General features: G+C 42.1%; 1 protein-coding gene across 2 annotated transcripts in view; it reads left to right on the plus strand.

The window, feature by feature from the left end:
- The window catches only part of ITPRID2 (ITPR interacting domain containing 2), a 33,331-nt gene extending 15,284 nt beyond the window's left edge, over nt 1-18,047 (plus strand). The window contains exons 6-13 of one of the 2 annotated variants that reach the window (XM_082483186.1): nt 1,729-2,964; nt 5,392-5,472; nt 5,849-5,976; nt 7,053-7,203; nt 8,350-8,415; nt 9,244-9,657; nt 15,823-15,947; nt 16,351-17,602. In XM_082483186.1, coding sequence (XP_082339312.1) covers nt 1,729-2,964; nt 5,392-5,472; nt 5,849-5,976; nt 7,053-7,203; nt 8,350-8,415; nt 9,244-9,657; nt 15,823-15,933 — 2,187 coding nt within the window. In that variant the 3' untranslated portion in view covers nt 15,934-15,947; nt 16,351-17,602. Of the gene's footprint in view, nt 1-1,728; nt 2,965-5,391; nt 5,473-5,848; nt 5,977-7,052; nt 7,204-8,349; nt 8,416-9,243; nt 9,658-15,822; nt 15,948-16,350; nt 17,603-18,005 lie in introns of those variants that run through there. The other variant, XM_082483185.1, reaches the window with a different exon arrangement.
- The last annotated feature ends 2,357 nt before the right edge of the window (nt 18,048-20,404 follow it).

Genomic DNA, 20,404 nt, shown 5'->3' on the forward strand with positions numbered 1-20,404 from the left:
AAGGACTTGCACCTGGGAAGACATAATCCAGGAGTGCAGCACAGGTTGGGATCTACCTGGCTGGGGACCGGCTCTGTGGAAAGGGACCTAGGGGTCCTGGTGGACAACAAGCTCAATCTGAGTGAACAGCGTGCTGCAGCGACAAAGAGAGCGAACAGGATGCTGGGCTGCATCAACGAGAGCATCACCAGCAGAGAGAAAGAAGTCGTTATCCCACTTTACTCAGCGCTTGTCAGTCCACATCTGGAACACTGTCCCCCCACAATAGAAAAAGATGTGGACAGGCTGGAGAGGTTCAGAGAAGGGCCACAAAGTTAATCAAAGGACTGGGAAGCCTGCCACATGAGGACAGGCTGAGAGAATTTGCCTTGTTCAGCCTGGAGAAAAGAAGGCTTAGGGGAGACCTTATCACCTTGTTCCGGTATTTAAAGGGTGGCTGCAAAGAAGATGGAGACTCCCTTTTTACAAGGAGTCATGTGGAAAAGACGAGGGGTAATCGGTACAAGTTACTCCTGGGGAGATTCCGTCTGGACACAAAAGGGAAATTTTTCACAGTGAGAACAATCAGCCATTGGAATAATCTCCCCAGGGAAGTGGTGGGTTCCCCATCATTGGACGCTTTTAAGATTCAGATGGACAAGGTGCTGGGCCATCTTGTTTAGATTGTGGTTTTGCCAAGAAAGGTTGGACCGGATGATCCTTGAGGTCCCTTCCAACCTGGTATTTTATGATTCTGTGAACTATTGCCTGATGTACTTCGTAAGTAATCTCTCTAGGAAAAAAAACATAGTTAGTATCCTAATGGCAGTGAAAACTGCAGAAATTGGAGATGGGAAAACCTTCTCTAAATTTCTAGTTCATGTGTCAACTATGGTAAACTTCCAAGATTGTACTTTGTAACACATATTCGTATGAAAATGTCTTGTCCGCCAGCTGAAGGAATGTGCTTTGTAATCCATAATCTCTTTTTTTTCCTTTCTCACAGGTGCTTTTCCTGCCATTTGTTACCTATTAAATTAGCATCTCCCTCATACATATGCTCTGTTTTAAACTGTTGATTTAGAATGAAAAGGGGAAGAAGTATTAGGAGAAAGAAAGCGAGGATGGGGGTAATAGTACTGGATGCAGTGTCCAATAGAGATTAGCATCCTAGTGTGAATTTCCCGGTCTCAGACAATTCTGTGACTTAAAACAGGCTGAGTGTATAGGCAGATTGGTTTTCCCATTCTTAGTGTTGTCCTGTGACATTAATTTCACTATGCTCTGCAGTTCTCCGCACTTCTGTGTATGCATTCCGTAATACCACTCTTCATTTCAGTGCTGACTGTGAACCTTTATATATGGGAGATGCCACGTACTTCCACTCTGCTAACCCTTGTCACTGCTACCTAAAATACTAGCATTTTACTCTTTTACTCTGTTGCCACTTCTATTCTTCTGGCAATAGTTTATTGTAAAATCAAAGAAATGTGTGGATACATTGCTCCTGTTTTTTTAAACCATCTCCTTTTGGTCCCATACTTTAATGTGCTTCTAACCTTTCTGATTATATGGTTTCTTTGTTCTCCTTCACTGTTTTTGTTGCACAGTAACTGCATTTTGTATTATTCATTCTGCTCCCTACCACAATGCCCAATGAATATGGACTTGGACTCAGCCTGAGCCCTGAGAAGGGAGTAGTTGAGTCTCTAGTATGTTCACCCCTTTGCTGGCTCATATCTTTCCTAGGTTCAGGAGTCTTTGCAGGGCATGGGAAGCAGTGCTGACAGCTGTGACAGCGAGACAACCGTGACGTCGCATAGCGAGGAACAGAAGACACCATTAGCCATGGAACTGCCCTGTTTCAATAAGTTTGAGGAGGAAGAAGAAGAAGATGATGATGATGATGATGATGATGATGATGATGATGATGAAGAGGATATTATCTCTGAAGTAGAGAGACAAAAGGTAGGAGCACCTTCTGAGAACAGAAGGAGCAAAGACAGAAAAATTATTGACTATGAAACTGAACAAAATCAAGGAGGAGAAAGCAAGTCATCTCATATATCAGAGACAGTCCAAGGAGAGGTCAGCTCTAAAGACGAAGACAATTCCAGTGAGCAAAAACAATCAGACCTGCTGGAGGAAGGCAGTGTGTTTGAGTTTCCTCAGTACCACACACACCATATCCTCAAGTCGATGGAGTCTGCGGAAGGTGGCGGCTCCTCCCCATCATCCGCGGATAGGGTTCACATTGCTTTGCAAAGAGCCGAGATGAGGATCATCAGCACATCTGATTCCAGGGCCGGACGCACTCTGCTTAAGTCAAAAGATCTCCTGAGGAAGCAGAGACTCTGGTTTGCTGAATCGGGCTATCCTCTAAGGCGGTCTCAGTCTCTCCCAACTCCGTTGTTGAATCCAGTGAAAGTGGTGTCCTCTGTGAATGTCCAGTTAACGCCAGGAAAAGAGACTCTCTGCAGTCCTCCTTCTTTCACCTACAAGTATACTCGTGTGGAGGAAGACAAGAAACCAGCATCTGAGAATGAGAAAAGTGAGGGTGAGGCAGCCACCAGCCAGCCGGTGTGCAAATCCACGCTGTTCATTGCGCCTTCATCTTCCAAGAAAGAAGTGCCCCAAACTGGGCCCAACAGACTGTCCGAGGAGCCCAGTCCCACCAGGGTACAGAGCTGCTCGCTGCACACGCCAGCACACATGTCCCAGTCAACGTGCTCCCTCCACTCCCTCCCCGCTGAGTGGCAGGACAGACCGCTCTGCGAGCACATGAGGACGCTGAGCACTCACAGCGTCCCAAGCATCTCTGGCTCTTCCTTCGGCGCTTTGCTTTCCCCCTTCGGCTGTCCCTTCTCTCCAAGGCATGCTGGATTTCCTCATCGACCTCATGCCTTCAACCCGCCCTCCACTGTGGAGATGCAGCTGCGAAGGGTCCTACATGACATCAGAAACTCTCTGCAGAACCTCTCACAGGTAAGAGGAAGCCAAATTTTTACCTTGGGCAAAAGAGGCTTCTTATTTTATCCTTAAAACCCCAAAATGTTAGTCTGGTTATTCCTTGGCATAGTGCAGCAGATCAGGAAAATATGACCTTTTGTGCAAGTCTGATTTGCTAGAGTTTTAGGAGCTTCTGTTTAAAGTGGCAAATGATCATCTCTCCAGTGCTCCACTTTTTGCATTTAAATTTTTCTTGTTGTAGTTGACTCAGATTGATTTTTTTTTTTTTTTTTTTTTTTTTAAACTTTTATGGATATTCTTAGATGGGAGGAACAATGCACTCTTTATCAGCTATTAAGGTGATAGTCATTAGCTTTAGATTTGAAAATACATATTGACAGTCCTTTAACCTCTCTTTTGTTTTTGACATACCTCCCATCCAACTGATAGAAATTTTTTTTTTTTCATTGCAAGTCCCATGGCTTCACTAATGATGTCAGTGATGTCTGTTCCATACACATTTCTGTGCTGTTTCATGCCAGCCTTTTGCATGTTCAGCTCTGGAACTAGTCAACATGATCCTGAAGTCATCCGTTTTTATTAAGAACCAGTTTTGTCACACTGTGAAATTTTGTCCATCTCATGACTCAGAGAAGAAATGCTTTAAAAATACAAGCGCGTTGCTTTTTAACCAGTTTCTGCCTCACCTTCTGCTCTTTCCTTCCTGATTGCCAGCTGTCCTTCCTCTGCCATCCCTGTGCTCCTGGTCTCTTCAGTGGTGATCCAACTTAGGAGCCTGCAAGCTGCTGCAGGAGCCTAAGCGGGCAGAGGAGACTCTGCTTGTTTATATATGAATACATGAACACTATTCAGTTGCAGAGCTTCAACAATTTCTGTGGGTTTTACCCAAGAACAAACGTGCTCCTGCCTGCACCCTATTGCAGTTGGTAGGCCGTAGTGGGCTTTTTTAGACCCCTGTTCTTTTGGTTTATTTTGTCACTTGTCAAAAGTTAGAGGTTAGTCCCTCCTGACTTTGGTTATATCAGCTGTCCTTGCTTCTTGGAGCGAGCTTGTGTACTGGGACACAGCTCTGCAGTGGAAAGCTGTGATCAGCTGTGTTTTAAGTCAGCCGTTGCTCCATGTAGTGGATGGTGTGCCTGGGAGTAAGCGTTTGCAGAATTTAACCTTGTTTGTAAAATTTCCTCTTGGGAACCAATTGTCGCCTTGGTATGGGTAAGTTTACAGCAGGCTACAGCACTTTTGTCACTTACACCATGCTCACTAAACTTGCTGAAGAATTCTCTGTATTACATCTGGAACTCGTGCTCAAGCTGGTCCAATTAAAAATAAAAAACCCAAATTAGTATCGGAGGCGATAATAATATCTCCTAGCCCACTTGTTCTACTTCCAGTGTAATTCTGGGGGCTTGGTCCTTCTCATTACAGAGGTTTGCATGGAAATGTCTTGTTTACAATACACAGTTCCTGGTGCTGCTTTTTCCTACAGCCAAGATCAAGTTTGGCAGTATACTCAGCAGCGAAAGAAAAAGTTGAGATGTTTCAAATATATGATTCTGATTTTAGGGAGGAATAAAGAGGAGTAGATACATTCCTGATAGAACAGGGAACAGAGGAAACTGGGAGAGGAAAAAAAAAAAACACCTATGCCTTGATGTGATCGTGTTTGAGCAAAACTCCTCTGGATAAATGGACATGCTTCAAATTTTCCATGGTGTGTCAATAGTCCTTTGAATTCTTTCAAAATTATATTGGACAAGCTGTGTTTTTTCACGTTTGAAAAGGTGAATGTTTTTGCTTTTCCACTGTTCTTTGTTGTGCCATGTCTCTACATGTAACAGCCCCTGAATTTTATCTGGTTGCTCCATGTGTTGATGCAACATGCAAATATAAATTCTTTAACACTCTTGTTTTCATAAGAGATCATTAGCACGCAGGGGTCTTTGCAATGTAGTGGGATTAAAAACCAAAATCAACAAAAAAACTCCAAATTAAGAACTGAGCAAAACCCCACGACAAATGTGACTGTAATCATGCTTTGAAAATGGCACATTTTAATTAGCTCAGTTCTGTTTTCCGAGTTGTTCTCCTTATCATTACCTAAGACAATTGAGACTACTGAGTTTTCAGGCATAACATGCTTGCTGCGGAAAAACTTAGCTTGTATTCCTGCTTACTGTGTCAGGCGGGCTTAATTTGGTTTTTCCCCTGCAGCACATTTGCATTGCAGAGCTTTGGAGCACGTGCTTCAGTTAAGAGCTGGCACTGCCATTTTGTGAGGTTTCCTTTTCCTGGTACAGTAGTTACATAGATAGCAGAACTTGCAGTGCCAGCAAGGTTGCGTTTTAACAGTGGCTGCTGTTGGAGTACCTCTGCATTTGGGAAGATGAGTTCATAAAGGGGATTGCTGACATTCCTATTTCCAATTGCTTGTTTCTTCCATAGTACCCGGTGATGAGGGGTCAGGATCTTTCAGCGGCCACCGGTTACACTACTCAGAGATCATCCATTCTACCTCTCTACGAAGTAAGTGACACAGTGGTATTTACTCAAAATAAAACACAAAGGAAAGTTCTAAGTGTGCCACAGATTTTGCCAACTTTGGGCGGTTCCTGATCTTTGCTCTCAAGAGATAACAGATGACTCCATCCTGCAAATAATGTTAAAAAGGATTTAATCTGAATAAATGGAAATCCTTTCATGTGTTTGCTTGTATGATACATATAAAAATGTTGTTTTCTTGAATTATTGTGAGTTCACAACATGCAGCCTCTCTAGTATACTGAAGTTGATGAGGTTTTACTTGACTCAAAGGGTACATCTGGGCAAATGTGATTATAGGATCCAGACTTATTTTAATTCAATTTTTCCATGTAACGCATTATAATCTTCCTCCCTCCAGAATACTTTCCAGGAGCTACAAGTGGTAAGGCGAAATCTAAACTTATTCAGAACCCAAATGATGGATTTGGAATTGACTATGTTGCGTCAACAGACAACAGTTTATCAGCACATGACAGAAGAGGAAAGGTAAAATGATCCTTTCAAAAAGAGAGAGAAAATACTCTGGCACTTCCAGAAATGTGTCGCTGCCCCTCAAATCAGAGCAAAAAATTTATTAGTTTCAATTTGAACAGGGCTGGAGCTGAGTTTTTGCCAAAAAACTTGTTTACTCTATTCTTTACACTTCTTCATTCTAGAGTTTTTTCTTCTTTGTTTCTTCTAATCCCTGTTTCTCATTAATTGATGATTTTTTTTTTCTTCATCCTTTCTCCAAAGTGATCTTACAGCTGTGGATTTTAAGGACTTGATAATTAGGATACTTGAACGTAGGATACTAGTGGGGAAAAAGCCTTAAAGGATTTTCAGCTTAGCTTCCGCCCCCCTCCTGCCCCCCTCCATCTTTGTAGATGTAAACAAAGAATGAACACTGTAGTATTGAGATGCTTTTCCAACTTACAGTGGCCACTTGGCAGGCTACAGAGCACATTCATATTCTGTCTCTGTTTGTGCTCACCATGAGTTGCAGCAGCAGCTGATCTGGAACAATGTTCAAAACTGATTATATATTTACTTCAGTTGAATCACCTCTTGACTAATCACTTTAAAAGTAAACATGTTTGAAATCAGTTGGCCTTCTTAGACAATGGTGTCCTGGCCAAAATGTAGCTGTGACTGCTTGGGAATCTAGAATCAAGCAGGAGAACTAGCAGGAGAAGTAATATGCAATTACTGCATTGCTCCGTGATTTTTGTTGTTACTGGTTTTAAATTGGATTTGATTAGATAGAGATAGATAAATGCTGATTTCTTCTGCTTGCATATATTTAAGCATTTAAAGCTAAAATTGGAGAATGATCTGTGATACACTTTGTTGTTTAGTTTTCTCCATGAAGTGATATATGTTTTGTATAAATGGAGTAAGACTTTTGTTCCATCTAGACATTCAGCTAATTTGTCCGTGAAAGAGGAGTTTTCTGTGTTCCACTTTGAATTCCCTTCTATGAAGTCCTTTACTCACGGGACTGTCCTGCTCAGTTGCCCTTTTGTGGTGTGCAGCTGAGTGCAGTGAATGCCCTTGTTCTTTTTGTGATGGACTTGGTCTAGATACGAAGCTGATCAGCTACAGAGCTTGAGAAAGTCTGTCCGCATGGAGCTACAGGAGTTAGAGATGCAGTTAGAAGAACGTCTGCTTGCTTTGGAAGACCAGCTGAGAAGCCTGCACATGTCTTCACCTTACAGACCTCAGACACACGTAGTAAGTATTACTTTTGCAACAACGTTGTATGTTTACTCAGTGTAATGTTAATAACTCATAACTGTTAAAACTCTTAAGTGGGATGATACCTGGGGAATCTCATGATGCCATGTGTATTATCAGGGGTCATATTTTTTTATTTTGAGTCAGTGTTTGTCTTGGGTGGGGGAAAAGTGTGTAAATAGAGGGACTTTCTTGGTGTTAATAGGTATCAATACATACCTTCTGGGGTTTTAGGTCTGAGATTTCAGACCTCTTCTGTCAGTGCTTTCTTCTTTTTCCTCGTCATGACCCTGATTTCTCACAGCTTTGGTAGGTAGTGCTCATGTCTAAAATCCTTGGGGGATGGTGCTGGTCTTTCTGGAGTTTTCCTACACTGATTTTCTTGTGAAATGAGGGCAGAGAGGTGAGAAATGCACAGTGTTTCTCTCCCAAGAAATGGGGTGTGCTTCCCCTCTAGCTCTGCCAATCCATGCAACAAAAAAACAGGAAGATCCAGTTGTCATCTTCATTTTTTTCCTCCATTGCCTTTTGTATCTCCTTCAGTTTAACTGTGTGGCTCCCTGCCAAACAGGGGGAGAAGCTCTGCTCCCACGACACTCCCCAGAAGCACGAGAGGGGGAATAAAAAAGACATTTGCATATGTTTATTGGTGGCATGGTGATATACTTTCTCTTCTTTTTCAATAAGTGGAAGACTGTTCCTCTTTTAACTGCTGCAATTCTGTCATCAGCCAAACAAAAGAAGCACAGGCGAAAAGTATCATACGTCCTTCCTGGGTTTCATTCCTCTTTCTTAGCCAATCCTGTTCTGTAGAAGCAGCACAGGCACAGGCCACATCTTCGTCTTTAGTATTTTGTCATGGGAAAAAAATTGAAACCCAAGAACAGGAAAATATGGTATTACTGTGATCCCAAGCCAAACTTGCATTCTTTGAACCATATAAATATCTTTTTATTTGTAAATCCTTTTATAGAAGAGGGCCAGCTTTAAAAATGACTGAAATAAACTTTCTCCAACCAGCTTTGCTTCCTGTTTCCAAGTTTTTGCTTCTACAGAAAGTTGTCTGAGGCACAGCATGTTTATATATTAGCTTCTGACAGCTCTAAATAATACTCAATGCATTAACTTGGCTTAATTTTTCAGGGTTTGTATGGAAGCAGAAGTACTGATAATCTCTCATGCCCTTCTCCGTTGAATGTCATTGAACCAGTAAGTAATTGTCGTGTGCTGTATATTTTACTAAGAAAAAGAACCAGGAAGGGATTTAGGTGTTTAAGGCCAGACTGGACGTGGCCTTGGGCAATCTGGTCTAGTGGGAGGTGTCCCTGTCTATGGCAGGGGGGTTGGAACTCGATGATCTTCAAGGTCCTTTCCAACCTAAACCATTCTATGATTCGATGATTCTATGATTTCATAAAAAATGTTATAGAAGTTTCATTTAAGCCTAATCTTGGAAATACTTTACTCACTCAAGTAGTTCTGTTGAGAACAGCTGCATTTTCCCTTAAGCCAAGTTAACCGTAGGTGTAAGAAGCTGTGAAGTCTTGTTTGTTTTTAAAAGGAATATGTAGAAGTGGGGAAGGTGTTTGAATTTAGTTGATACAATGACAATGCGGTGAGTTTTCTAGGGAAAATTATTTCTTATTTTTTCTGTACATTTTATGCTGCTGAAAACAAGTAGTTCAAAGACTGGAGCAAGGAAAGAACAAACTTGAATTGTTTTAGCAAAGAAAAACAAAATCAAGCCTTTACGTGTGTCTCTGTCAATGGCTCTGGCAGGACGCATCCTTATTGCAAAAGTCAGTGGCTTGGGGAACTGCCACAATTCATATTTATGTTGGCTTTCAAAAAAGCCAGTTCCTTTTTATGATTCTCTTTGTTGCAGTCCTAAGGCAAAGCATATATTTATTTTATAGCTGTATTTGTTACATGGAGGGAATGAGTAAGTAATTGAATAAATAACAAGAAAGCATAATTGTGTCTGTATGTGACTTTTTTATATGCTTACTCAGGACTGTTTCTTTTCTGAATCCTTAGGTCTCTGAACTTATTCGTGAGCAGTCATTTCTGAAGTCTGAACTGGGTTTAGGAGTGGGAGATCTTGGACTGGAAACTCTCCCAGCAGAGGGTGCAGAGTCCGTATTCTCCCATGGAAACTCTGATTCCTCTTCAGTGTGCTCCGGTCACACAGGTAGAAAAGCTGGTGTTGGTTCCTCTGAACTAGCAGGAAAGTCTAAGAGTCAGAGCAAGAAGTTATACCGAGCCTCTGTTGCCTTAACGCCAACTCCCCCAGTGAGAGCAGGCACTGGACAGCTGGTGGAAAGCTCTGAGGAGCTTGCAGACTCCAACCCAGAGGTGGAACATAAACTTGAAAAAGTCTCTCTCGTGCCTTCGGTTGATGAAATCCACAAGAGCGTGGAGCAGGAGGAGCTGCAGCAAGTCATACGGGAGGTGAGGAGGGAGTGGCTGAGATCTAGGACGTTTGAACAGCGTTTACTGAAACTTAAAGACAGTGGCGTTTTCTCTTGCCTCTCAAGCCAACGCTCCATACTGTTACTGTACTATTTCTGGAGGCTCGGAGCTCGTCACTAGATGTTCAAGCCACAGTTGTATTCTTGTGCAAAGCAGTAGACGTTTTTTCAGTGACCGTGGTTAGCACGTAAATGAATAGCTAGTAGCTGCTGTAAGTCTGGGTGAGAAAGAATTTGCCGTCTCTAGTACTTGGTTAAGCAGCAGTATTTCAGATGCCCAAGCGAAAATTTCTCTGTCACGTTTGCTTGCTAAAATGCCACGTTGGAGTTAACGTGATTGATGAAATACTTTTTCTGGAACAACTCAGTAGTAAAGGTTAAAAATAGTTTCCCAGTCCCTCTACCCCAAACCACTAAGGACTGTAGGAGTGTAAGTGAAGCAAACTGAAGTCAGATGAGAAGTTATTTCAGACTTTAAGACTGATGTTGGACCAATGCTGTTGGACTAGTTTTATTGGCAGTCAACGAAAGTGAAGGGTTATTTTTCCTGCGGGCCAGGTTAAAAACCAGGACTAAAACTGCATGTTTTGTTTGTCAGTGGCATGACAGAAGGCCTTACGGCAAGTAGTATAAATGGGAAAAGGAAGCAAAAGAAACTTCTTGTTCTCAAAAGCAGAGCCCGTGGGAAAGTGGAGTGAGCTGTCTGCTGTGAATACAGAAATGAGGATTGGGAAACTGTGGGTTTTATTCCCTCTTCTTCAATGGAGAGGGGCCACTTAGCCTTTAGTTGAGGGTCATTGGACCCTTAGCCTTTAGCTCGTCCCTTGAAGCTTTTGTGTGGCTCTGCCATAAACCACTCGAAAGGCCAGGAGAGGTGTCGTGCTCAGGAACGTACAACAGGCCAGGCTGTAACGCTGCGGTACCATCCAGGTCAGCTTGCTTTGAGGCTATGAATAACTGGAACCAGCTTTGCCTTAGCTTTGTCTTTAAAACAGATGAGAGGCAGGCCACTCATCTCCTGATAAAACAGGAGCTGTGATCCCAGTGGAATCTTTTGCCACACCTTTACCCCTCTTCTCTCAGTGCAGAAAGAGGCAGAGCGTACTGGACCGTAAGGTATCCTTTTACTCATCGTCTGACCACAAGACTCTGCTGTGTCTGCCTCTGCAAAGTGGAGACGTTGTCTTGGCTGACTCACTGTGGGCTTTGCTGTGCACAGGCACTTTACACTTGCACGGTGAGATTTGTGAAGCAGTAGAGCATTACTGAGGAGTGTTCTTGTAGAAGATGATGGCTGGAAGCATGTGACGATATTTACTTTGTTTACCTTTGGCTAACTACATAAATAACCAGAGCTGAGAGTACAAAGAATAATGCGTATCCACAAGCATTAACCATCAGTGAACTGCTGGTGTTCAAAGAGGATGAAGTTTGGCAGTGAGGGGAACTGGCGACCAGTTTTCAATAAGTAGCCTCACGATGCTGAATAGTGCTTTGTAGTCCCGTTAGAGTCAGTGGGATGAGTTGTGGAAAGTGGCATTAGCCTGTGGAAGGAAGGGTACAGCAGTCAGCTCATGGTGACGTACTGCCAGACTGACGACCTCGTCATTACTGTGCTCAGGATTAGGAGCTGAATACCTTTCTGGCCAACACTGATCCTTACATTGGAGCTTGTGATGCTACAACTTTACACCTCTACTTTGAAAGCAAAGGAATGAATGAGGCAGAGGGGCAAGAATTCAGTTTTTTAATGTCTTTCCCACTCCTGTCACCCTCCTGCTGCTACAACAAGTAGCTAGAGTAAAGTTGGAATGAGGAAGAGCCTTGTTTTGGAGATGTCCTAAAATGCTCCTAGACATCCCAAATTCTCTCTCCTTCTGGTCCATTTTTTTTTTCCTTTCATGGCTTTTTAAAAGGGGTTCCTTGCCTAAAGCTCAGAGAGGAGGTGCACATGAGATATTTACCATGCCTTGCACTTTGCTGCCCATTCTGAAGTGAAGCCAGGATATTGCATTCGTATCCAGCCCTTCTGTAAAAACCTGTGTGACAGAGGAGTGGTGTCATGGTGGGGGGTTGCTAAAGGAGAAACTGAGAGAGGAAGGAAAGCACTGTAATTCAAGTGTAGTGTAAAAGCAGCAGAGAAAATAAAGGGAGCTGGACTCAAAGTACAGAGTTATTTCAGTCAATATTTTCCCTGAGGTTAGCCTGTGTGAAAGTTCCTCTTTAACTTCATTAATTGATAGCAAATAAAGATGTGTACTCTTTGTACAGAGATTGTTCTTTGGGTTGTGTGGCACTGAGGACATTGTAATGCTGAAAGAATCCTCACTGAACTGAGAGGCTACTATTCAAAGATGAGTAATCAGCAAATAACTGAGTTTGACTTACTTTGTAAATGTTTGAGCACACAGTGAGATTGTCCTTCAGTTTAACTTCATCGGCAGCCTGTTTCGGATCAGCTCTGAGTCTCAGCATGAGAAGTTTTGCAGGTCAGAATGAAGATACATTGGCTTGAAGCACCTGGTAATTTTTGCAGAGCCAGAATATGCTATTAAGTACTGGTCAGGAAAATCTTGTGTATTTCATAAGAGCTAAAACAGAGCATAAATGGAAATGTGTCTTCCTTGCTAACAACCCCTGTTGTTAGCAAAGGAATTCCAGTTCCGTTGTCAAAAGAGAGAAATCTGGTAGGATGCATTCTTGATGTATGCAGTCACAAATGTTAAACCCTTGCTTATTCCTCCCATTCTCTGTAGCTGCATGACCTCGTGTTGGGGAAAGAAAAGTCAGGCAGTGTTTCAGAATATGCCTGGGTGGGTTGTAATGCATGTGAGCTTTGACCTGTAACTATTTGCTGGCATTAAAAAGGCCCCATGGTGTTAACTTCTAGCGTTAATGGACTAACTCCCACAGAAAAGCATTCACCAATGTGAAATGTTAAAATGCCAAACAGTGGCCCTCTTGTTTTGATGAAGATACTGCCTGACCTCCACTGGAGTATCACATGAAGCATTTGGTGCTTGACTCCTAGGTCACGGTGTCGTTAGGAGTGCCACCAGGCCCTCTCGCTCTGCTCTTCTGCAGTTTAAAAGATGTGATAGTTTCAAAAACTTTTATGCTTAAAAGCAATGCAGGTTTTGGGTTTGCTCTCAATTCTCCATTGTAAATTGCCTTTAATGAAGTTATACTCTAAAGAAATGTATGATTTTCCTGTCAACATCTGTTTTAAGAAGTTGTAATGGGTCTTTATGGGACAGAGAGATGGTTGGATAGAGAATCTTCCCTTTTCTGTTTCGTGTTCAAATTCGTGTTAGCTCAGCATTCATCAAAAATGTCTGTTGGTAGTTCATACTTCCCTTGTGCAGGCGTTGGGTTCCTCATCTTACTGTCGAGCATAAAACCTCACCAGCTGCTGCCCGAAGTGGCACAAGAAGAAAATAGAGTAGAAAATAATTCTTTTAATTATAGAAAATGTACCTCAGATCAGAATTATGAGGACTGTGAAAGCCTCATGCCCATTTTCCATCAGAAGGTAAAGAACACCCATCTCCAGAATTGCCACTGTGGCACATTTCACTCTCGACGAGTTCATTGTTTAGCAGCAACATAATATTACAGTAATGGTGATTCTTTCATAGGGAGAAAGATCACTGGTTTACTGTAGTAAAACGATCTATGGGTGTGGTACTGTGTTATTAATGCAATATATTGAATATTAGTGTTGTATCAATGTAGTATATGTACCATAAATGAGTGGGTTCTCTCCTCTTTCAAATGGTCAATTTTTCATTCAGCTGCTAAAAATATTGGCGGAGCATTCATTGACTGCATCTGTCCTTTGTATGGAGGAAGCCTTGCCATCGGGCTGTGCCCTCTGCAGAGTAAATGGAAGGTGCACCTTGCCTTAAATCGTTAGTAATGAAAAAGGCAAACATTAGCAATTGTCATGACACGCACAGGGGACTGAGTCACTGCAGGAATCAATGCTGTGCTCGCCACGGAGGAATGACCTTGATGAGTCTGGAAAGGAAGGAGGAAGCAGTGGCAGTGAAAAGAAGCAGCGGAGGGTGGCCTTGTCGTCTGGGCGGGAAGGTGAGAGGCAGAGGGCTCAAGTGATCCACAAAGGCCGAGACAGAAGTTGTTGGAAGAGCTGAGAATAGAACAGGAGCCGCTTCCCTTCCAGTCTCTGCCTTGCCACAAGTCTGTCTGTCATACTAGAACATTTACTTGCTAATTTGGGAAGCTTTTATCAGTTTTCTTTGAAAGTGAAGTTTATTTTTGTCTATCCGGTGAGGGAAGGGCACGGAATGACTGTTTTGTAGCGTACTTCCAGACCTGTCCCCTGTGATACTGGAGACGGAAAGCGGAGAGAGCAACGCGGGGCTCCCTTACGACGGTGGCCTGCAGGACAGCCAGGGTGCCGTTCCCCTGTGCCAGCGTTTCTAAATCCCAAAGGCCCTGCTGCATTGACAGCGGTCCTAAAGCTCTGTACGTCTGTGTGTGCATCAGCATAGACACGCTCAGGACTTGCGTCCGTCAGTGAGCCAGGTCCTGTTACACACTGGCTTTTTTTTTGTCAGTTAATCAGCAAACGACCCAACTGGAAACCTGTTTCCCAAAAACATTATAGTCTCTGAATTTCTGCTTGATGCAAAGTAGTAATGAAACAAGGAACTTTGCCACTAATGGTTTAGGGATTGAATTGCTTGCCAGTGAGAACAAGGGATAAATAACCTGTTGCTAATGCTGCTGCCACCCTTCTGACGTTGTTGCTTAATCCTTTTGACGCACCAGGAAAAGGGGAGACTTACAAGAATAATTGCAAGATGATCATCAAGATGATGAGAGGGTATGCAGACATGGCAAGGCCGTTGAGAAGGCTGGGTTTGAGTAAATATTATTCCCGTGGTATTGGTGGGGCATCAGAACATGAAGGGATTTGTTACTGGCAAAGCTGGGATTAGAAATTTGAGCTTTTTTTCTGGCATCGAGTCTCACGTTCGCTACGGCTACTCAGGCGCTTGAAAGCTACTTTGAAATGGCACTATGAACAGTATTTTCTTTAGTCTAAGATCAGTTATTTGCACCAGGAAATTATTTGTGCTTTTCATAAGAAAAAGAAAACCGTGTTGCTTAACTGGGCTGATGAGTGCTTCTGTGAGTGACCCCGGCAGTCGGGCTCTGGCTCTTACCCCCCTGCACTCTCTCACCGTCGTTGTGGTTCTAAGGACAGGGGAGGACATCTGACATGTTAGTGCTTCCCCGAGTGAAGACCGTCCAAAAAATAAGTTGGTGCCAAAGTTTTCTCGTTCTTGCGAGCAGACCGTATTACTTTTCTTTGTCATGCCCCGCTCCTTTCCAGCGTGATACGCTGTTGTAGAACTGGGGTTCGCCTCCTTTTCCTTTACTGTAGCCATCAGTGCTCTGTTCTTTCTTTGTTCTAGCCTCAACCACGCTCAGGTGCCTGCTAGTTAGTAACTCCTGGGTTTGTTTTATGTAAAACTTCATGCTATGTCACAATCCTGTGAAAAATAGCCATTGCTGTCATAGATCATATCCCAGGGGCCAACTGCTGATGGGAGCAACAGTTGGAAGTTCTCTGTTCGTCTTTGTTGCTGAAAATATGTAATTAGGATTTGTCTCCTTTTGATTTGTATGAAGACACCAGCTCATGTTCGTAGACTTGGACCTTTTCTACTGCGTAATCCGTTTGTGAAGCAGATCAGTCCTGCCTTCCATTTCAAGAGATAATGACTAATGTCAAAAAGCGGTGCGTTTGGGGGACTTTTGAGGTGTATAACCTGAAATGTCATTTTCAGAAATCTAGCGTAGTTGAAATGTATCTTTTCTTAGCATAAAGCCAGTAATACTGAGTGTAAAACGCAGATATATTTACCATCTGGAAAAATAAAACTACTTTGGTTTGCATTTATACGATTTGTGAGAACTTGAAAATTACTTAGTTATTTTTCCAAGAGAAAACCCTCTTATATTTTTCCATTTGCGTTTTTTTGGAAGTTGATGTTTTGGTATTGTACATTTTCATATGTCAATAATGTCAAACGTATCTGCAATATCATTTAGTTTTCTCGGTTGGTTATATAACTTACTGACCTTAAAACTTTGGCTAATCCCTCCCTTTCAGATCAAGGAATCTATTGTTGGTGAAATAAGACGAGAAATAGTAAGTGGATTGTTAGCAGCTGTATCACCACAAAGCAGATCTCCAACTGCAAAACAAGATACACAGCCCTGAAACGGGTACTACAGGTAAACTTTGGCAACCTGCTACAACCAGATATTTTTTTTGTTTGTTTTTTTGGTCACATAAAATACCATTGTTAACTTAAACCTTGCTTTGTTTGCATTTTGCCCTTGACACATAAGTGATCGAAATGGAAGTTAATACAGAGGATACTGATAGTCCTGGAGAGCGTTGGAAAATCAGCTGGTTTATAGTTTGGACTGTTCTATTGCCGGCTTTCATGCAGTGGTCGTTGATTTTTGGTTGTGGTGTGCTCCGTGATGGCTTCACATGTGAATGCATCGTGGAGAGGATTTCTGTATTTGCCTGCCTTAAATATGAATATTATCAAAATACATACTTAAGCATAACAAGCAGACTCCCAAATATCTAATTTAGATATTCGTCTTGCTTTTTGTTTTCTGTAAGGTTGGACGTAGTCCGAAATGCTGTGGGATTCTGCTTTGAGCGGCGTACACTGGCGAAAGTGTCAAGTTACTTTTGCTTCAGGAGATGTTAAAGCTGCTGAGATAGGCTACTGTATTCGACGCTTGGTTCTATGATGTGTCCCTTTCCTTGAGTTCGTCTATAAAGACTTAGACACTTTAACTAATTCATTACTTTCTTAAAAGCATCAACAAAACTGTGGCTCTCTGAAAGGTTTTGTATTTATTTGTATGTCCCTGTTGTAAATTTTTATGTAGCTAATTTCTTTGTTTAATGATGCATCATGAAACTTGAAGATTTCCAGACGTAATCAATTTATAACACACATGCATTCAAGCCTAGCTTTTTTTTTAAGAAAAAGAAAAAAAAACCAACAAAAAACCCCCCCAAAACACTGACCTCTATGAGGTATTTATTGTGCAATAACTGATCCACTTTAAGAGCTTGAAACAACCAATAATGGTTTCCACTGCTGTTACTTAGTGCCACTTCAAAAGAAGGAAAAAATCCTGATGTAAAAATTGCTGTTAATTCTTGGGGCGGTTACTATTAGCAGAGTGGTAGAATGACATGACGTTACTTAAAACTACTTAAAGTTCTGACACTGAAAGCCTTATCTTTGTGTAGAAGACAACTTTTAACTAATTTTATTTGCTTCCTTTCTGTTTGCCCATCCCTCTATAGAAAAGTGCCTTATTTTAAGCAGTGTTTTTTGTCTTTGTGTTGACTGCTCTCAGTCATACCAAGAGAAGTTCTCTTCTGCTTCATATTAACCAAAATGCAATAAAAGTAACGATCTTCTGAAAGTAATTAGGATGTGCAACTTGGAATGAATGAACGACCTTGCTTGTATTATGGGGAAAATGGAAAAAATCTCTTTTCCTTCCCCATCCCTCACTGAGTGTATTTTCAGTTAGCCTAGTGAACGTGTATTTGTTCCAGTGGAGCGAATTGGAAGTCATTGGAGATTTTATGTGGTCAAATAAACATTTAGTGGATATGTAATATCCCATTTTGCTGTGCTTGGAATCTCTTGACTCCTTTGCCATTTCCATCTACGAAAACTCTTTACGCTATGTCAAGGTCTTTAATCAAAAGTAGTTTCAAATATAACAATATTATATGAAAAAGTTTATAAGATTTTAAATTGTCTTAGGAAGACACACAAGGGCTGATTTCTTTAAAAAAAAAAAAGGAGTATATTAAACCAATAAAATATTTATTTTGCCTATAATCTGTGTCGGTGTTTTTCATTGCGTGTGGTTTACTCTTAAGCAAAATAAGTAACATAGATTTGATCAAATAGTACACAGAATGGAGAACAGCAGGGACGCTTGGGTTTCCAAAAGCTTTCAGATGTTCAGGGGACCCTGTGTGCTTAGGAAACGTGAGAGAAAAATTTGAGAGAAATGTTGACACTTAAAACCAAACTCTTAAAGTTATCGGATCCTGTTGCAGCTCCAAGAATTTGGTTGGTCTTGATCTTTCTTCAGAGTTTGTCCCTGTGAGTAGAACCAGAGCTTTCTTGAAAGCCTTATCCTACATGTTTAAAAGTTGAAATATAAACTCCGACAGCACTTACGCATAGAATCCATATGTGGTGGTAAGCTGCAGTAGGTTTCTGCTTTCCTTTGCAGGTTGCAGGAGTACACAGTTCGATGCCAAAATGCCACTGGAGAGTAACCGGCCAGACCCGAGCGCCTGCAACTTTCCTTTGCAAATGCGCAAACCCCAAACCTACTCAAATCGCAGCAGCAGATGCACCATTTGTCCGCCAGCCAGATTAATTAGGATGCTCGACCATTAACATAGGTCCTGTGCCTGTGTACTGCTCTAAGTGGCATTCCAAGAAAGGTGGCAACTGTGACTCTCACAGAGTGATGGAGGAAAGCAGTTCAGGAGCCGGTGGCATCGAGTAGCGGCTGCCAGCAGTGTCCTCTGTGGGTGCGGCAGCCTGGCTCCTCGCCGCTCCGGAGGGAAAAGTCACTTGGAGGTAACATCCTGGAGTGTCTGGAGCCCTTCAGCTCGTAGCTTGTAAGAACATTTGATCTCAGCAATGCAGAGTCTAATGTTTAATATATCCTGAGAAATGAAAAATAGTGCCAATTTTTCATCCAGCTGATGGAAGGCAGATTTCTGGGGTTCTGGCATAATTTAAAATAAAGATGTTTCAAAATGACATTTCTGAAAGCTGTACTGAAACTAATGAATATACAAGCACCTATTTTTCCATAATCCATATAACAGGTTTTTGCTGTTCTTAAAGACACTTCCAGCTAATATTTTCTGAGTGACATTTATCTAGATATACGAATGTCTATAAACTGTTTAAAAAAAACCAAACCACAACATTGTAGTGCAGTGCTGTCATGTAAGTTAAGCTGATCTGGTATCAACCTCTATTGACAATTCTGCTTGTGCCTTAGGAACAGCTGTCATTATTACTGGACACAGGCCTAACCTGGGTGGGTTGCCCTTTAGTAATGTCGATTCAGCTGTAATGATTTTCTGAGTGTGGACTGTTTTTCTTTTGTTTAATGATTGAAACTGCTACTTTCCTTACAAATTACTGTTGTCTTTTGTTCTGCCAGCCTGCAATTTGATATGAATTCTATGCAGATTAAAACGGCTTTATTAGTGGCAGATAAATATTGGTCAATCAAATTTGCTGTGAATAAAGCCAGCAATAATGCCAGAGATATTTTGGATGCTTTTCTAAACTTCACTGTGATAGTGGTCTTTGTGGCTGCCAGTTGGCTGAAGGAATATAAAGCCAAGGGCTGTATTTTGGAAATCCTAAGAGCTAGCTGTTTTCTGTGAGCACAGGACAGCTACATCCCCACTGGTAGAAAAAGAGACCTGTCTATAGACTTATCTATAGCGCAGCTCAAATCAGGCAGAGGTTTGGGGGCCTAGTACTTGGAGATTTTTTTATTTTTTTTTTTTTAAGGTGAGTAAAAGCATGTTTCTAGTCCCAATTGTTGCAGCAAAAAGCCTCAAAAAGGACCTCTGCTGAGATGACGTGGAGACATCTCAGCGTTCGGCAGCTGGAGGCAACAGCTGGAAAGGCAGGAGCAGACCCCTGCACCACTTGCATTAGTTCTGTGATGCCCGTGAGGACTGCTGCTCCTCACCCACACCACCGTGTGTGTGAGCCCTGAAAAAGAAAGGACCGAGGATGGCCATGGACCCAGCTACGTGGCCAGGGGTGAGTATGTGGGAGGAGAGGCTCCTGCTGCTGGTAGTTTCTGCGGTGCTGTTTGGAGAAAAGACTCAAAGTGTCCTTGCCCCTACTGAAAGAACCGATGGGCTCTTGGAGCTCTTGCAGGCACTTTTGCTGACCGCGACCTGCACAGGGGGAAGGCTGCCCTGCATCTTTTGCTTTCTCACAAACTGTGCGGTGTGCAGGCCCTTGGCAGCTGGCTTTTAGAAGGCAAGTGATGCCCAAGATGCTCCAAGCTGTGCATCTCTTTTTTTTGTTTGCTCTGGTTGCTGACTCTTTTAAGGTGAGAATTGAAAGCCTTGCTGATACAGTCCAACCGCTGATGCTCACCAGTATTGCTCTGCTGAGTCTTGAGGGGCAGCGTTCGTACTGCCTTCGGATTTTGCGTACTGCTGAGCAAATGGCTTACGCTTGAAGCACAGCATAGGGCAGAACATTTTAATTCAGTTATATCACAGATGAATCTGTTTCAGTGAAACTGGCCACAGGAAGATACTGCTTAGGGAGAGGGAAGAAGAGCCCAATTTGGAAACTAGATTAATTCAATTCATGACTAGCAGTGTAAAGCAAAATCATGCCTAAACTACTGGCAAATCTCTCTTTTGGAGGTTTTTTTTTTCAATAGGGAACAAACCCAAAACTCTGAAACTTGGATGATGTCATGAAATCGAATAACTGCTTCAGTCCAATGGAACACTTTTTTCTGAATTAACATGATAATGTCAAAATAATACCTGATTTGATTTTCAGGAAAAAAAAGAAATTCATTAACTTGGCATAATATAAATTTACTTTGATATTTCATATGTGATT

Source organism: Vanellus vanellus (genome assembly GCF_965231255.1).
Source record: "Vanellus vanellus genome assembly, chromosome: 5".
Taxonomy (NCBI): Eukaryota; Metazoa; Chordata; class Aves; order Charadriiformes; family Charadriidae; genus Vanellus; species Vanellus vanellus.